At 42.8% G+C, this 18,031-nt stretch overlaps 1 protein-coding gene across 2 annotated transcripts in view; it reads right to left on the reverse strand.

Annotated features, from left to right (window-relative positions):
* Positions 1-18,031, reverse strand: part of CREB5 (cAMP responsive element binding protein 5) — a 505,301-nt gene that overhangs the window by 360,875 nt on the left and 126,395 nt on the right. For both annotated transcript variants that reach the window (XM_040433574.1, XM_040433575.1), the window contains exon 2: positions 4,509-4,580. In XM_040433574.1, coding sequence (XP_040289508.1) covers positions 4,509-4,562 — 54 coding nt within the window. In that variant the 5' untranslated portion in view covers positions 4,563-4,580. The remainder of the gene's footprint in view (positions 1-4,508; positions 4,581-18,031) is intronic.

Raw genomic sequence — 18,031 nt, forward strand, 5'->3', positions numbered from 1 at the left:
CTTCAGTTTTTTCACTGGCCACTAAGCCTAATAATAGGCGCCACTTCTTGGTCTGAACAGATCCCTTTACTGCAGTTATCTCCTTATCTATACACAGAGGTGATATCATTACAGGCAGCATTAGAATGACAGATAAGACAGGATCCACCATTCACAATAGGTGATTGTCAAATCTCATCTATTCTTCCCTTGTACAATGACCTCTGCCCAGGTCACAGAGAATGCCTAGAAAACTCTCCTATAGAAGTCAATGAGGTCCCCTCCTGACCAATGTGTCTATGGCCCATGGGGCTGCCATAAAGCAATTTTATTAATGCTTTCTAAATGCTGTTAAGAACAGCTCAGGCAAGATGGCCGCCCCATAATCATGTTCAGCAAATAGAATGAAAAAATCTACAATCAGAAAATAAAAACAGATATTAATAAAAAAAAGGATGTGTGCTACTATCTGGTTTTAACTGGCAGACAATATTTTTGGTGACACATTTCCTTTAACATGTTTTAGGGCTAGTGGTCAGTGTGAAAACTGCAAGATTTTATAATTGTTTTTGTGACATGGAAAATGAAAAATATACTTAACATTAAAACGGATAAAACGGATAAAATGAATGGTCATTTATCAACCAATATACTCCATGTTAATGTAACTTCGACATTTTTATTAGAGGAAGCTAACTCTAACAGCCACTTTTGGGTATATTAGGCGCAGATTTCGTTGCAAAGGTGTTTTCCTGAAAAATCTGCAACTTTTCCCCGTTTTGCGCCGCAGTACTGAGAAAAGTGGGCGTGGTGTGGGTGTGTAAGAGGGCGCGCCGGCAGGCCTGTCGCAATTATCATTTTCTACGCCAGTTTGTGGCGTAGAAAATGGCTTAAATCTACGCCAGAAAGGATTATATCTGTTACAGGCAGTGGGTATGGACCCACTGTACCGACCAACAGTTTGACTTAGGGCTTACTCTAAGGGCGTTATCCTGGCAGTCCTCTGGTATTTACCCTTTAACCCCTAAACAGGGATCTGGACTTTTCTGCAGAGGAGCCACAAGGCCGCTACCTCTTGACATAGTCCTGGTGTGGTTGTTAGCTGACCCGCAGAGTCAGAGACACCTAGTATGAAGCACCGAGGGGTCAGGTAATCTGTGCAGTCAGGAGACAAGCAAAGGTGTGGACAAAAACAATACTGCACCATCTCAAGGAGATGTGGGCACCTTCTTGCCATACACCTGTAAGGATCAGAGTAAAACAGAATAGCTCTGGAGGTTCAGAGGTAAGGAAAGCTGTAACAGGAACAGGAAAATCAAAGGACTGTCATGTGGAGCCTTATTTAGTACCTACCATTTTGAGGTCAGCCCCAGAGACTGCAGCTCAGTAGTTTACTATTAGATGTGAGGGCGTTTAAAGTGCTTAATGGCTAATGGTGGCCGGTTGTTGTAATCGGGATGAAGCTGTCAAAAACTGTTTTTATATATCTAGATGTGGGGGTTAAATGGGTTTTTTGCAAGAAGCAACCCCTTATTATACACTATATTAGGGCATGCAGGGTACTGGTAGACTATGAAGATACTAGAAGAAGGGGAGACGGCAGGTCTAATTGAATGTGGTGGTGACTGTGCCTAGAAACCAAAGGGCCATGTCTATGGTGCCAGATAATGGCAATGCCCTTGACAGTATGTTCAGCTAACAAAGGACTAACCTTTCTGTTGGGAATCTTTCTGAGCGCTAACACTAATTGAGGGATAGGTGGGTGCTCATTGAAAAGGACGGAGACTCCTTGACTACAATAGACGTCCCGTGAGAAGAAAGTATTTACATTGCATTTCCTCTATTCATTGCTGTCTCCCAAAAAATAACGCCAACCCCCAGTAATATCGGTACTCAGAGGGATCGGCAATCTGGTTAATCCCTTCAATATACTTAAGTACCTTGTAATACACTATATATCTATACAAATATACCATTAGAAAGCCAAAAGCAATGATCCCTAGAACATTACCAACCACTAACAATCAACACTGACTCATAAAATATAAATGAACACTTTTGGCATCGAGAATGAGTTTCTGTGCATAAATCTGCCACATCTGCTTAAAGTAATTGTTTTGAATAGTGTTTATGCAATGCTAATCCCTTCTCCTGATGACCACAACAAATCACGGAGAGAAGAGGCCATACACATACTTGGCAGTTCTCTGAGGTCACTATTGATTGGAAAACAATAGGCAAGAACAGTCACTCAACAGGGCAGTGCTCGGGAGGAAGATGAGATCTTTTCAGCTCTTCAACTTAAACTGCCCTCAGACAGTTTTGTTGGAAGAATATATCAATTTCAGCAGCAGCAACAGCAGACACTGAGAGCAAAGGGCCCCTGTGCAAGAACTGTGTATAGACCTTAAAGAGTTTGTTCACCATTGTGATGTTTTTTACAGACCCCACAGAGTGGCTGGACCCACGGTGGTGATCATAGTTACCTGATCCCCGCCACTGGGTACTACCTCCATTGCTGCCCCATTGGCCCTGCACATCCCGAGTCGCCCTGCATCAACATCTGGTTTGATATGAGGCACATGATCGCTGCAGCCAATCACTGGCCACGGCGGTGGTGCCCATGATGTTTATTTTTTTATAGTTTATGTACTTTTATTCTAGGGAAAGGAGGGTGATTTAAATTGTTATATATATTTTTATATTTACAAATGTTATATTTGCTTTATATAAATTATAAATTAAATTATATATTTATATTTACTTTTATAGCCCCTCTAAGAGACTACACTATTTAATAATTAGATTTCTTATAGCATATACTGTAGTTTCACAGAACTTCAGTATAAGCTGAATTTGCTGTTATCCTATATTAGCCGGCCACCTGCAGGCCATAATAGGAACTGCCTCTCTAATACACTGGGTCTCCTCAGCGAGACTCAGTGTATTAGAATGACTGGCTTCCCCGATCGTCGCACGGGGGAGCCAGTCTTAATCTGGACGCGCACGCTTCTTGGTTTTTGCCATTTATGCCATGGACACGCTTGACCACGGCGTCTAAAGGGTTGAATGCCTGTGATCCGCATTATTGCCGGTCGCAGACATTAGCAGCAGGCCTCTGCTGTTTGAAACAGCAGAGACCCACCAGCTATGGCACCTTTTGCGCTCCTGAGCGGGCGCCATATTTAAAGACCCTGTACATGTAAGGGTTGTCCCACAAATTTAAAATTATTAAAAATATCTGGAGTAACACCGTTATTTTAACTATATCAATGCAAAAAAAATGCTGCTCTCCAGAATAATTTTCTCCCTTTTTAGCTACTCAACATCCCTCTGCAGCTCTGGTCAGGTCCCTTTCTGTGGGCAGGTAGCAGCTCATCAAATGTGACAATCAGTAACCTGCATCTCCCAGGTGCGCACTGCAATCAGCTCTTGTTAACCCCGCGCCTACAGTTGCTGAAGCTCCTTTGCCTTGTCTTTCTCCCCTGCACAGAAAATAGCTCCTCACACACAGGCCCAGCAATTATACTAAAAAAATACCAGTATAGTATGGAATGGCCCTACAATTTCTATCTTCACTGTCTAGCTATATACAGTGCCCTACCTTCCATGGAAGCAGGCCGCCACTGAACACCTTCATCTTTTCCTGACAAAAAACCACTGCATCATGCGGCCGCGGAGCTCATTGAGAAGAGATTCTTACATGTTTACATTTTTAGCACTATAAATTCTATTGCACTGAGGTCCCCTTAGTGGTGGCTTTAGGCTGACAGTTGTATAATACACTGTGTAAGGGAAGTCGCAGACCTAGAGCTGTATGGAAAGACCAATGTATTTATGGCAGTTGTCTGATGTAAATACATTGAGAAATATGCTGTTCAGATTGAGTGCCATATTTATGAAGCACCGCTACCTTTTTTCAATATAGTTGGATAAAGTGGACTCTACTTTTTTATTGCATTTCTTTCATTAAATGTCTTCTATTTTACAGAACAAAATGTAAATTTGTCAGAAAGCTGGAGAGTCACACTTTGTGTTCCGCATTAGCTGCGAGGGTATAATGCATATGTACTAGAAAACTGGATGGGGCCCATATTTATTATGGGGCTCTAGACCCCTGGCTATATATTTCTATGAATTTAGGAGAAGGAATTAATTAATGAAAGTTATCTGACACTGAAAGGAGGAAGAGTAGAGGGAAGCTACTGAACATAGGAGTCTACTGCTGAATGCAGGAGAAGTTGGACCAATATTTCAGCCAAAGGACAAACAGAAGAGAGTACTATCAGAAAACTAAGCGTAACGTGCATAAAAAACATTAAATATTGTTGCATGTATATTGTAATAATACTTCATTTTACATGCCCCGATCATTGTATAGTATTAGTAATGTTTTTTTGTGGCAACCCCTTTCAACAATAGAATTTGCCTTTGATTACAGATACAGTTAGCTTTGCAAGAAAGATATATATATTTCCCAAAGCCCACTGCAGATTTCAATAGCTGCTGATACAATCGCAGGCACTTACCTGTGAGCAGCCAGGAGCATTGCACACAAAGGACCGGTCCTGCTCCAAATTCATCTCTTATTCTTCATATATCTAAAATGAGAAATGGTGATAATGAGCTTCTGAGGAATCTTCTCACTTCTCAAGCATTAGCGTCTTATCCGTATTTTTTATTTAACAGTATCATAAGCAGTTAGATAAAAATGAAGAGAACAGGAATATCTATCACATGGCGTAGACCAGACATCCTCAAACTGCGGCCCTCCAGTTGTTGCAAAACTACAACTCCCAGCATGCCCAAACAGCCTACAGGTATCAGCCTACAGCAGGGCATTGCGGAAGTTGTAGTTTTACAACAGCTGGAGGGCAGCAGTTTGAGGATGCCTGGCATAGACTGATATTTTGTACCAATGTTGAGTGAGAAATACAATCTTTACCTACCTTACATTGCCACCCTACTGAAATTTCATCTGGATTTTTAAGTAAAATTATTTCTTATGAATATTTATTAAGAATCCTGCCCTTGTCCAGACCTCATAAAATACATTATTTTCTTTACATCAGTGATCCTCAACTTGTGACTCTCCAAAACTACAACCCCCAGCATGTTCAGACAGCCTGTGGCAATCTAACAACATGGTCCGCGGACCAGACTCAGTTGGGCACCCAATGTATATGCTGAAAGGTGACCTTTTATTCAAGTTAATTGGTCAAAGCCCTTAGAGAACAAGTCCACAAGCGCCATCATATTAGGTTCAAGACAAAGCTCACAGGCTAATTTGCACCAACAAGATTTGCAAAAATCTGGACTGCATGGAGGGTCACTGTCAGGGTTGACACTGGCACCACTGAGTGGATCAAATACCGATGACATATCCCCTTTAATTGAGACTTAACTCAATAAATACCTTTTTGAAATTAAACATAAAGGGGGGAATTTATCACTAGGGGAATATGTGAAGTCACTTTTGTTTGAGTCTGTGTTGTCATACTTCATGCCACATTAATCAAAGGTCACATGTTGTTTGATAAATTTGTCTGAACACTTCAGTCTAGAAAGTTCATCTACTCCACCTTTCTACTGAAATGAAACTGTAACTTTCTTGCAACTGTTTAACTCCTAAGGATGCAGCCTTATTTCACCTTAAAGACCAGGCCATTGTTGGCAAATCTGACCAGTGTCACTTTAAATAGTGATAAGTTTAAAACGCTTTGATTTATCCAGGCCATTCTGAGATTGTTTTTTCGTCACATATTGTACTTCATGACAGTAGTAAAATGGAGTAAAAAATAATAATTTTTTATTTATAAAAAAATACCAAATTTGCCAAAAATTTGGAAAAATTTGCAAATTTCCAAGTTTCAATTTCTTTACTTTTATAATACATAGTAATACCTACAAAAATAGTTCTTACTTTACATTCCCCATATGTCTACTTTATGTTAGGATCATTTTGGGAAGGACATTTTATTTTTGGGGGACGTTACAAGGCTTAGAAGTTTAGAAGTAAATCTTGAAATTTCTCAGAAATTTTCAAAAACCAACTTTTTAAGGACCAGCTCAGGTCTGAAGTCACTTTGTGAGGCTTACATAATAGAAACCACCCAAAAATGACCCCATTCTAGAAACTACACCCCTCGAGGTATTCAAAACTGATTTTACAAACGTCGTTAACCCTTTAGGTGTTCCACATGAATTAATGGAAAATAGAGATACAATTTCAAAATTTCACTTTTTTGGCGGATTTTTCATTTTAATATTTTTTTTCCAGTTACAAAGCAAGGGTTAACAGCCAAACAAAACTCAATATTTATGGCCCTGATTCTGTAGTTTACAGAAACACCCCATATGTGGTTGTAAACTGCTGTATGGGCACACGGCAGGGCGCAGAAGGAAAGGAATGCCATACGGTTTTTGGAAGGCAGATTTTGCTAGACTGTTTTTTTTTACACCATGTCCCATTTGAAGCCCCCCTGACAGGGCCGGATTAACGTAGGGGCGGATGGAGCTGCAGCTCCAGGCCCCTGCATGAAAATAGGCCCAGCAGCCCGCATACAGGGCCGGACTGGCACGGCCCGTTAGGCCGGTAGCCTTGACTGCTGCACGGCCGGCCGTGCCGACAGCGAGGAGGCTCCTTGACTGCTGCAGTATTACACAGAGGGACTGACAGAGAGAGGAGCCCATCCCCGGCCCCGCCCCCAACAGCAGGCTCCAGCACGGACATTGCCCGGAGCCTGACTCCTCCCACACATGTGACTGATCACATGATCATGACATCACGGAAGGTCCTTCAGCCTGCTAGCTGCTGCTTGTGCAGAGCTGTCATCTGGCTGTTCAGGGCTGTGTATCAGGTAGGACTCGGAGGCTGAGTACAGAGTACAGTCATAGCACACATCCCCTATAACAGTGCATCATCCATAGGTCCCCCATAACAGTGCCAACCACAGATCCCCATAACAATGCCATCCACAGTTCCCCATAACAGTGCCAACCACAGATCCTCCATAACAGTGCCATCCACAGATCCCCATAACAATGCCATCCACAGATCCCCCATAACAGTGCCAACCACAGATCCTCCATAACAGTGCCATCCACAGATCCCCATAACAATGCCATCCACAGATCCCCATAACAGTGCCATCCACAGATCCTCCATAACAGTGCCATCCACAGATCCCCATAACAGTGCCATCCACAGATCCTCCATAACAGTGCCATCCACAGATCCTCCATAACAGTGCCATCCACAGATCCCCCATAACAGTGCCATCCACAGATCCCCATAACAATGCCATCCACAGATCCCCATAACAGTGCCATCCACAGATCCTCCATAACAGTGCCATCCACAGATCCCCATAACAGTGTCATCCACAGATCCCCATAACAGTGCCATCCACAGATCCCCATAACAGTGTCATCCATAGATCCCCTCCATAACAGCGTGATCTACAGATCCCCCATAACAGTGCCAACCACAGATCCTTCATAACAGTGCCATCCACAGATCCCCATAACAGTGCCATCCACAGATCCTCCATAACAGTGCCATCCACAGATCCTCCATAACAGTGCCATCCACAGATCCTGTATAACAGTGCCATCCACAGATCCTGTATAACAGTGCCATCCGCAGATCCTTCATAACAGTGCCATCCGCAGATCCCCCATAACAGTGCAGGGGTGTGGAAATTTAAAAAAAAACTACTTGTCGAAGGACTAAAGCGGGGGCTCGATCTACTTGTTCCTCATGACAACCTACTTGTCCTGATACAAAAAATAATTTTAAATCAAAACCTTATTTCAATGCACCGCCACGCTTTCTTATGCAGGGATGGGTGGCTGGCTTGCGTTCCAGCCTTTGTGGTGTGAAATGACTAAGTTTAGGCCTCGTTCACACCAGATGATTCTGTCCAGAATGCCTACATCGCGGCCGGCTCACTATGTTGTGGGGCAGGAGGGGGCGTGACAATCCATTGAAGTGAATGGCACCGTAGCCACAGGCGCAGGCGATCGGATGCACGGGATCGCAAGGCACAATTATGCCTGAGGTCCGGTCACAAGGCTGCTTGCAGCATTTTGTTTTGACTGGACCGCAGACATAATGTGCCTTGCGATCCTGTGCAGCCAATCGCATTGCAGCCGTTGGGCATGGTTATGGTGCCAATCACTTCAACAGACCCCTCCTGCCTCACAATATAGTTAGCCGGCCGCAATGCGGTGCAGGGCATTCTGGACAGAATCAGGCCGGAACGCACTGCCTGGTGTGAACGAGGCCTTAATGTGATCACAGCAATTAGTTTAGTGCACACTCTTGCTAATCTTAGCACATTACTACCCGTACCTCTAGGTGGTTTAGGCAAACTAGCTGCTGATGTGGCATGGAAAGGACCCCCCTCACCTTCCCAGTTTGACAACACATGCAGAAAGGGGGTCCTCTGAGGGGTGCTGGCAGAGGTGAAAGTTCTATCAATGCCCCTGGCTCTGTAACGGCTCTGTCACTGCTCCTCCCCCAGAACCTTTCATTGCTCCACCCCTCCAGCTCTGTAATTTCTTCTTCCCCACGCTGTCACTACACCACGCCCCCCCCCTTCCCACTCTGTCACCGCGGCTGCGTCACTGCTCTTAGAGATGGGAAGTTCGGATCTTTTTCATAATTCGGATCTTCGGTTCACTTGCTGAGGCTACTTTCACACTAGCGTTCGGAGCGAATCCGTCTGATGTTTCATCAGACGGATCCGCTCCTATAATGCAGACGTTTGCATCCGTTCAGAACGGATGCGTCTGCATTATAACTTAGAAAAATTTCTAAGTCTGAAAGTAGCCTGAGCGGATCCGTTCAGACTTTACATTGAAAGTCAATGGGGGACGGATCCGCTTGAAGATTGAGCCATTTAGTGTCATCTTCAAGCGGATCCGTCCCCTTGACTTACATTGTAAGTCTGGACGGATCCGCTCGCCTCCGCACGGCCAGGCGGACACCCGAACACTGCAAGCAGCGGACACCTGAACGCTGCAAGCAGCGTTCAGGTGTCCGCTCACTGAGCGGAGTGGAGGCTGAGCGCTGGCAGACTGATGCATTCTCAGCGGATCCGCCTCCACTGAGAATGCATTAGGGCTGGACAGCTGCGTTCAGGACCGCTTGTGAGCCCCTTCAAACGGAGCTCACGAGCGGAGCTCCGAACGCAGGTGGGAAAGTAGCCTAAGTCGGCTCTCAAGTGAACCGAAGGTCAGGAGGGACTGGCTCCTGGCAAACACAGCTCTGCTGCAGTGAATGCCTAGGAGCAGACTGTGATGTAGTGGCTATAGTTATTGCAGGGACTCAGATAATTGTCTGAGAGTTTATTAGTTAAAAGAATGGTGTCACTGAGTCCCTACCAGGCTTCCTGCTCTGCTACACTGCTGCATGCACCCTGTACACACACAGCTCTGCTACATTCTATACTAGCTCTGCTACATGCTACACACAGCTCTGCTACATGCTATACTAGCTCTGCTACATGCTCCCCCCCCCCCATGGGGGTTCTACAAAAGAGCTATTGTGGGGAAAAATTCATATTCGTGTTTTAAAATGAATGCTTTCGCCTTTTATAAACAAGTAAATAAGGACACAATGCTGTGGGGCTGGTGTGCAACTTTTTCCAGGGCTGGTTTTTATCCCCAGTCCGGCCCTGTCCGCATAGGCCGCCTCGCTGAGGTTGCCTGGCGGCCGCCCCGCAACCCTTTAGTAGGACCGAACCGTGCCGACTGTCAGATGATGACAGGGCCGGCGCGCAAGGAGAAATCTCCCAGGCCGGCCCTTTACAGAACTCACCAGGACAGTGACAGCTGACAGATCAACTCAGGTGACAGGTCAGCTGTGCACGCCGCGCTGCGTCGTCACGTCAGACTCCTCCCCTGGGGCCTAGGCCATGCCGTAAAGTGAAAGACCGTGATGGCTGCTGCGCGCGGGAAGTTCAAAATTCTTCCTGCGTGGAGTCAGGGGTGCTGCCAGCGGTGAGTCGCGTTCAGCAGCCTTCAGTGTACTGCCCAGAAAACAACTCATAGGCGGTAAGTAAATCAGCATTGGCTCACCTCACCTATTATACTGTATACATGTCATTCAGGAGCATGGGAAAGCTGGGTGATGATTTTTTTCACCTAGCTTTTCCATGCTCCTGAATTGCATATCTGCTTATAGGCATATATATCTTTATAATAGCTGAGCCTGATCTATTATAAACAGATCTGCCATTCAGGAGCATGGAAAAGCTAAGGAGAAATAGTCACCTAGCTCTTCAATGCTCCTGGGTGGTATATCTGCTTATAATAGATCAGGTATTATAAACAGATATGCCTATAGGCAGATTTGCCATTCAGGAGCATGGAAAAGCTAGGTGACTATTTCTCACCTAGCTTTTCCATGCTCCTGAATTGCATATCTGCTTATAGGCATATATATCTTTATAATAGCTGAGTCTGATCTATTATAAACAGATCTGCCATTCAGGAGCATGGAAAAGCTAAGTGAGAAATAGTCACCTAGCTCTTCAATGCTCCTGGGTGGTATATCTGCTTATAATAGATCAGCTATTATAAACAGATATGCCTATAGGCAGATTTGCCATTCAGGAGCATAGCATGGAAAGGTAAGGTGAGAAATTGTCACCTAGCTTTTCCATGCCCCTGAATGGCAGATCTGCATATAATAGCTTGGCTATTATAAACATGTATGCATATAAGCAGATATGCCATTCAGGAGTATGGAAAAGCTAGGTGACTATTTCTTGCCTACCTATCTTTTCCAAGCTCCTCAATGGCATATCTGCTTATAATAGATTAGCTTTTATAAACACATATGCCATTCAGGAGCATGGAAAAGCTAGACGTGAATAGCTTTTTCATGCTCCTGAATGACATATCCAGCAGCACTAGTTAACTCCTGGGGGGTGGCTATACATAATACAGCCATCTATATAGATGGCTGTATATTTAAACTGTGGCCAGAGATGTACACTTAGGCTAAGTTCACAAAGCAGATTTTTCACACGCAAACCCGTGCGTAAATCTGCTTCAAAATTACGCATGAACTTTAGTCCAATAGACTTGAATGGGATTACGCAGACCCGTTCACACTTCAAACTTTATGCATGCGTATTTTCACATGTGTAATTTTGCGTAAATTCACACTTTATTTGTGCTATAAAAAGTTGCTCTGCGTTGCGTTTTCATTTTCTATAAAAAGGCCCATTAAAATCTTCTGCACCAGGCCCACGATGCTCTTAATCCGGCCCTGCCCCCTGATGCACCCCTAGAGTAGAAACTCCATAAATGTGACGCCATCTAAGAAACTACACCCCTCAAGGTATTCAAAACTGATTTTACAAATGTTGTTAACCCTTTAGGTGTTCCACAAGAATTAATGGAAAATAGGGATACAATTTAAAAATTTCACTTTTTGGCAGATTTTCCATTTTAATATTTTTTTTCCAGTTACAAAGCAAGGGTTAACAGCCAAACAAAACTCAATATTTATGGCCCTGATTCTGTAGTTTACAGAAACACCCCATATGTGGTCGTAAACTGCTGTACAGGCACACGGCAGGGCGCAGAAGGAAAGGAATGCCATACGGTTTTTGGAAGGCATATTTTGCTGGACTGTTTCTTTTGACACCATGTCCCATTTGAAGCCTCCCTGATGCACCCCTAGAGTATAAACTCCAAAAAAGTGACCCCATTTTAGAAACTACGGATAGGGTGGAAGTTTTGTTGGTACTAGTTTAGGGTACATATGATTTTTGGTTGCTCTATATTACACTTTTTGTGAAGGTAACAAGAAATAGCTGTTTTGGCACAGTTTTTTTTTTGTTATTTACAACATTCATCTGACAGGTTAGATCATGTGGTATTTTTATAGAGCAGGTTGTCACGGATGCGGCGATACCTAATATGTATACAATTTTTTTATTTATGTAAGTTTTACACAATGATATCATTTTTGAAGCAAAAAAAAACATGTTTTAGTGTCTCCATAGTCTGAGAGCCATAGTTTTTTCAGTTTTTGGGAGATTATCTTAGGTAGGGTCTCATTTTTTGCGGGATACGATGACGGTTTGATTGGCACTATTTTAGGGTGCATATGACTTTTTGATCGCTTGCTATTACACTTTTTGTGATGTAAGGTGACAATTTTTTTTTTATTTAGCACAGTTTTTATTTTTTATTTTTTACGGTGTTCATCTGAGGGGTTAGGTCATGTGATATTTTTATAAAGCCGGTCGATATGGACGCGGACATACCTAATATGTATACTTTTTTTATTTATGTAAGTTTTACACAATAATATCATTTTTGAAACAAAAAAAAATCATGTTTTAGTGTCTCCATATTCTGAGAGCCATCGTTTTTTCAGTTTTTGGGCGATTATCTTAGGTAGGGTCTCATTTTTTGCGGGATGAGATGACGGTTTGATTAGAACTATTTTCGGGTGCATATGACTTTTTGATCGCTTGCTATTAAACTTTTTGTGATGTAAGGTGACAAAAAATGGTTTATTTAGCACAGTTTTTTTTTTTTTTACGGTGTTCATCTGAGGGGTTAGGTCATGTGATATTTTTATAGAGCCGGTCGATACGGACGCGGCGATACCTAATATGTATACTTTTTTTTTTATTTATGTAAGTTTTACACAATAATATCATTTTTGAAACAAAAAAAATCATGTTTTAGTGTCTCCATATTCTGTGAGCCATAGTTTTTTCAGTTTTTGGGCGATTATCTTAGGTAGGGTCTAATTTTTTGAAGGATAAGATGACGGTTTGATTAGAACTATTTTGGGGTGCATATGACTTTTTGATCGCTTGCTATTACACTTTTTGTGATGTAAGGTGACAAAAAATGGTTTATTTAGCACAGTTTTTATTTTTTTATTTTTTACGGTGTTCATCTGAGGGGTTAGGTCATGTGATATTTTTATAGAGCCGGTTGATACGCACGCGGCGATACCTAATATGTCTATTTTCCCCCCCCCCCCTATTTTTTACCAATTTTTTTTTTACTTTATTTGGGGAAAATGACGTTTTTGTTTATTTTTACTTGAAACTTTGAATTTTCTGGGGGGAAAACTTTATTTTTTCAACTTTTTTTTTCACTTTATTTTTTGTCCCACTTTGGGATTTGAACTTTTGGGGGTCTGATCCTTTACAATGCATTCCAATACTTCTGTATTGGAATGCATTGGCTGTATGAGTAATACTGTGTGTATTACTCATACAGGGAGTGCAGAATTATTAGGCAAATTAGTATTTTGACCACATCATCCTCTTTATGCATGTTGTCTTACTCCAAGCTGTATAGGCTCGAAAGCCTACTACCAATTAAGCATATTAGGTGATGTGCATCTCTGTAATGAGAAGGGGTGTGGTCTAATGACTTCAACACCCTATATCAGGTGTGCATAATTATTAGGCAACTTCCTTTCCTTTGGCAAAATGGGTCAAAAGAAGGACTTGACAGGCTCAGAAAAGTCAAAAATAGTGAGATATCTTGCAGAGGGATGCAGCACTCTTAAAATTGCAAAGCTTCTGAAGCGTGATCATCGAACAATCAAGCGTTTCATTCAAAATAGTCAACAGGGTCGCAAGAAGCGTGTGGAAAAACCAAGGCGCAAAATAACTGCCCATGAACTGAGAAAAGTCAAGCGTGCAGCTGCCAAGATGCCACTTGCCACCAGTTTGGCCATATTTCAGAGCTGCAACATCACTGGAGTGCCCAAAAGCACAAGGTGTGCAATACTCAGAGACATGGCCAAGGTAAGAAAGGCTGAAAGACGACCACCACTGAACAAGACACACAAGCTGAAACGTCAAGACTGGGCCAAGAAATATCTCAAGATTTTTCTAAGGTTTTATGGACTGATGAAATGAGAGTGAGTTTTGATGGGCCAGATGGATGGGCCCGTGGCTGGATTGGTAAAGGGCAGAGAGCTCCAGTCCGACTCAGACGCCAGCAAGGTGGAGGTGGAGTACTGGTTTGGGCTGGTATCATCAAAGATGAGCTTGTGGGGCCTTTTCGGGTTGAGGATGGAGTCAAGCTCAACTCCCAGTCCTACTGCCAGTTTCTGGAAGACACCTTCTTCAAGCAGTGGTACAGGAAGAAGTCTGCATCCTTCAAGAAAAACATGATTTTCATGCAGGACAATGCTCCATCACACGCGTCCAAGTACTCCACAGCGTGGCTGGCAAGAAAGGGTATAAAAGAAGAAAATCTAATGACATGGCCTCCTTGTTCACCTGATCTGAACCCCATTGAGAACCTGTGGTCCATCATCAAATGTGAGATTTACAAGGAGGGAAAACAGTACACCTCTCTGAACAGTGTCTGGGAGGCTGTGGTTGCTGCTGTACGCAATGTTGATGGTGAACAGATCAAAACACTGACAGAATCCATGGATGGCAGGCTTTTGAGTGTCCTTGCAAAGAAAGGTGGCTATATTGGTCACTGATTTGTTTTTGTTTTGTTTTTGAATGTCAGAAATGTATATTTGTGAATGTTGGGATGTTATATTGGTTTCACTGGTAAAAATAAATAATTGAAATGGGTATATATTTGTTTTTTGTTAAGTTGCCTAATAATTATGCACAGTAATAGTCACCTGCACACACAGATATCCCCCTAAAATAGCTAAAACTAAAAACAAACTAAAAACTACTTCCAAAAATATTCAGCTTTGATATTAATGAGTTTTTTGGGTTCATTGAGAGCATGGTTGTTGTTCAATAATAAAATTAATCCTCAAAAATACAACTTGCCTAATAATTCTGCACTCCCTGTACAGCTTCCGGCCTGTGAGATCCAGGGGGCTGGATCTCACAGGCTCGTCACCGGAAGGCAGCGCAGATGCCTCAGGAAGTCATCGCGCTGCCTTCCACGCCATCGGGTCCCCCCTACAGCCCCATGGGGACCCGATGGCACCACCGCCGCCGCCCGCACAATAAAAAGCTGCAAACCGCAGGGCTGAATTGACCTGCGGTTTGTGACGATCGCCGACATGGGGGGGTCACGGGACCCCCCCTGCGCATTTAGCCAAGGTGCCTGCTCAATGATTTGAGCAGGCACCGGATTCCGATCACCGCCCGCCGCGTGGCGGTGATCGGAAATACACAGGGCGTACAGGTACGCCCTGTGTCCTTAAGTACCAGGACATAAGGGCGTACCTGTACGCCCTGTGTCCTGAAGAGGTTAAAAAAGTCTCAATGATAAAACTGGAGTGAAACTCATTAAAGGAAAATTCCCATCTTGGACATTGGGGGCATGTCTGATAGGTGAAGGTCCCACACTTATACTTAGAATGGAGCCTGCAAAGTGCCAGAGGGTGCACCGCACATGCGTGGCCACCCTCCATTCATTCATATATAAAATAGCCAAGAGATATTTCCGCCAGCTTCATAGAAGTGAATGAAGCGGCGGCTGCGCTTGCGTGGTGCACTTCCTATTCATTTCAATCGGACTTCAGAAAATTTTTAGCGCTCCCTCAGAAATGAATGGAGGGCGGCTACACATGCGCGGTGCGCCCTCTGGCACTTGGCAGGCTCTGTTCTAAGTATAGGTGTGGGTCTCAGAGGTGGGAATACCCCTTTAACATAGCTAACCACACCCACTTTCCACCAACATTTCAAAAGTGGAGCAAGTGGTGTAAAAATGCAAAAAGTCGCAACATTTTTGCACAAGTGAATGCAAAAAGTCCCTATTTTGCAATTTAAAGTCAGCATTCTGGAGTGAAGGCCTAATAAAATCATGGCCAAAGGGTTCAAAAGGAATAAACCAGGAAAATGCACTAGGAAGGCGATGTGCAATAATAATAATAATAATTATTATTATTATTATATATGTAGATATTAGGCCTCATGCACACGACCGTTGATTTTAGCGTTTCAGATGCGGACCCATTCATTTCTATGGAGCTGTTGAAAATGCGGATAGTGCACCGTTTGCCATCTGCGTCCGTGATCCGTGGTTCCAGTCCGTAAAAAAAAATATAACCTGTCCTATTCTTGTCCGCAGAAAACGGTTCGCGGACCCAAAAAACGCGGAGGCACACAAGACTGTCATCCGCGTCCGCGTCCGCTTTATTCCTATCATTTGCATGGCAAACCTGTCTTAGACTTTTTTTACCTTCCTTTATGTCTGGTGGTCCTCCAAAAATAAAGGAAGTCACACGGAAACAAAAACTGAAACGGATCACGGAACAACAGGACCCCATTTTGCGGAACGGAACACAACAACGGTCGTGTGCATGAGGCCATATGAATGAGTTCTGCTCCAAAAAGTCCCTAGCTGATGCTTTGTTTTCCCTGGTATCTGGATGATGGTTTAAAAAAAAAAAATTCAAGATAATTCCCAAACACGGAATGCATTATCCTGGCAGGAATACTGACATAGAATATGTTCTTTCGAACTATGAGCCATTTGAAAAAGAAACATTTTTTTGAATGTCACACGCTGCCAGAATCTTTTTGGCAGAAGAATGGGCTCTACAAAAATTAAGCAATCCATCTCAAAAGGAAAGTGTTAAATGTCTGAAATAGTTAAATGGAATCAACTAGAGAGGACGCAGTGAAGTCTGCACAGTCTGGAAATGTCTTCAGTGCTGCACATGGGCTTTATTGGCAAGTGTAAGAGGAATTCAACCTCATGTCTATGTCACTGTCAGACTGCGGCCAGGGGATAAATTAATTGAACGGGCTGGTCGCTCTTCATCTTAGTCCACCTCTATACAAATAGCACTTATGTTCAATGTTCAACTATTATTCGACTTTCATGCAAGTTTATTCGCACAACTTTTTTTTTTTTTTCTCTCCGCAGGAAATGACATCACAAGGTCAGATGCAAGCAACCCTCATTGATTCCAAAAGTCTTTCATCTAGCACGTGACTCCTGACGTCCTGAATATTGGTGCCCAGAAGATGCAATATCCAATGGGTGTTTTCTTAACTCTTAAAGGAGATTGGTCTCCACTAAATATTTGTATTCAACAAAAAATTCAAATTAACATTTATTCTTATGAGCTCGTGTTGTGCCGTTCCTCTATTATTCCTACTATATGTTTATGAGTATCAATTTGTGGTGTCACACTATCCAATCACTTTTTTCCAATATCAGATTGGACAGGAACCCACCTCCAACTGGTAACACCCAGTTGTACCTTTATTCATAAACCTATAGCAGGAATAATAGAGGGATGGCACAACATACAGTTAAATAGAGGGATGGCACAACATATAGTTATAAGAGAAGATGCCCCAGAATTCTTATTGCATGGAAAATGCTTGTAGTTCCTAAAACAGACGTTGCAAGACAGACGGCAGGTACTCCTTAGGTTATGCTACTAGAGTCATCCTCCAGTCCTGCCTCTAAGTCTTCTAGGGTTTAGTACAATGCAATACCATTGATGGCTTTATTTTTACTACTGCAACCTATCTAGAATTATACTTCTTTAGAGGTAAGTCATTCTATACAGATAACATGTGAGAAAACCGGACCTTGCAGATGAGTACAGAATAAAATGGGTCATGCTAGAAGGGATGGGAAAGCTGGAAACAGTAAACTTTCAAGAGTGACTGGAGGCCACATATTCAGGGACCTCGGCAAGCAAGTAAACAATAAAGTAAGTCAAGTTAAATACCTGATTGTGCGTTAAGTAGGACAATCCTGAAACCTACACCATATAGAACAGCATAACGCTCATTTGCAGGTTTAGCACAAGTGATTTATATCAGGTAGCTTGTCAGCTCGACTATAGAGCTTTGAGGGAAAGGTTTTTTTTCAAGTTTTACGTAAATAAAGTTTAAGAATTGTATAATAATGAGTAGTGTTGAGCGCGAATATTCGAATCGTGAATTTTAATCGCGAATATCGCCACTTCGAGAATTCGCAAATATTTTGAATATAATGCTATATATTCGTATTCACGATATATTATCGTGAATTTTCAGAGAATCTATTGCGAATATCGGCACTTAGCATCATCCTTAGCAACCAATAGTAAGTTGCCAACCCCTTA

Source organism: Bufo bufo, chromosome 5, assembly GCF_905171765.1.
Source record: "Bufo bufo chromosome 5, aBufBuf1.1, whole genome shotgun sequence".
NCBI lineage: Eukaryota > Metazoa > Chordata > Amphibia > Anura > Bufonidae > Bufo > Bufo bufo.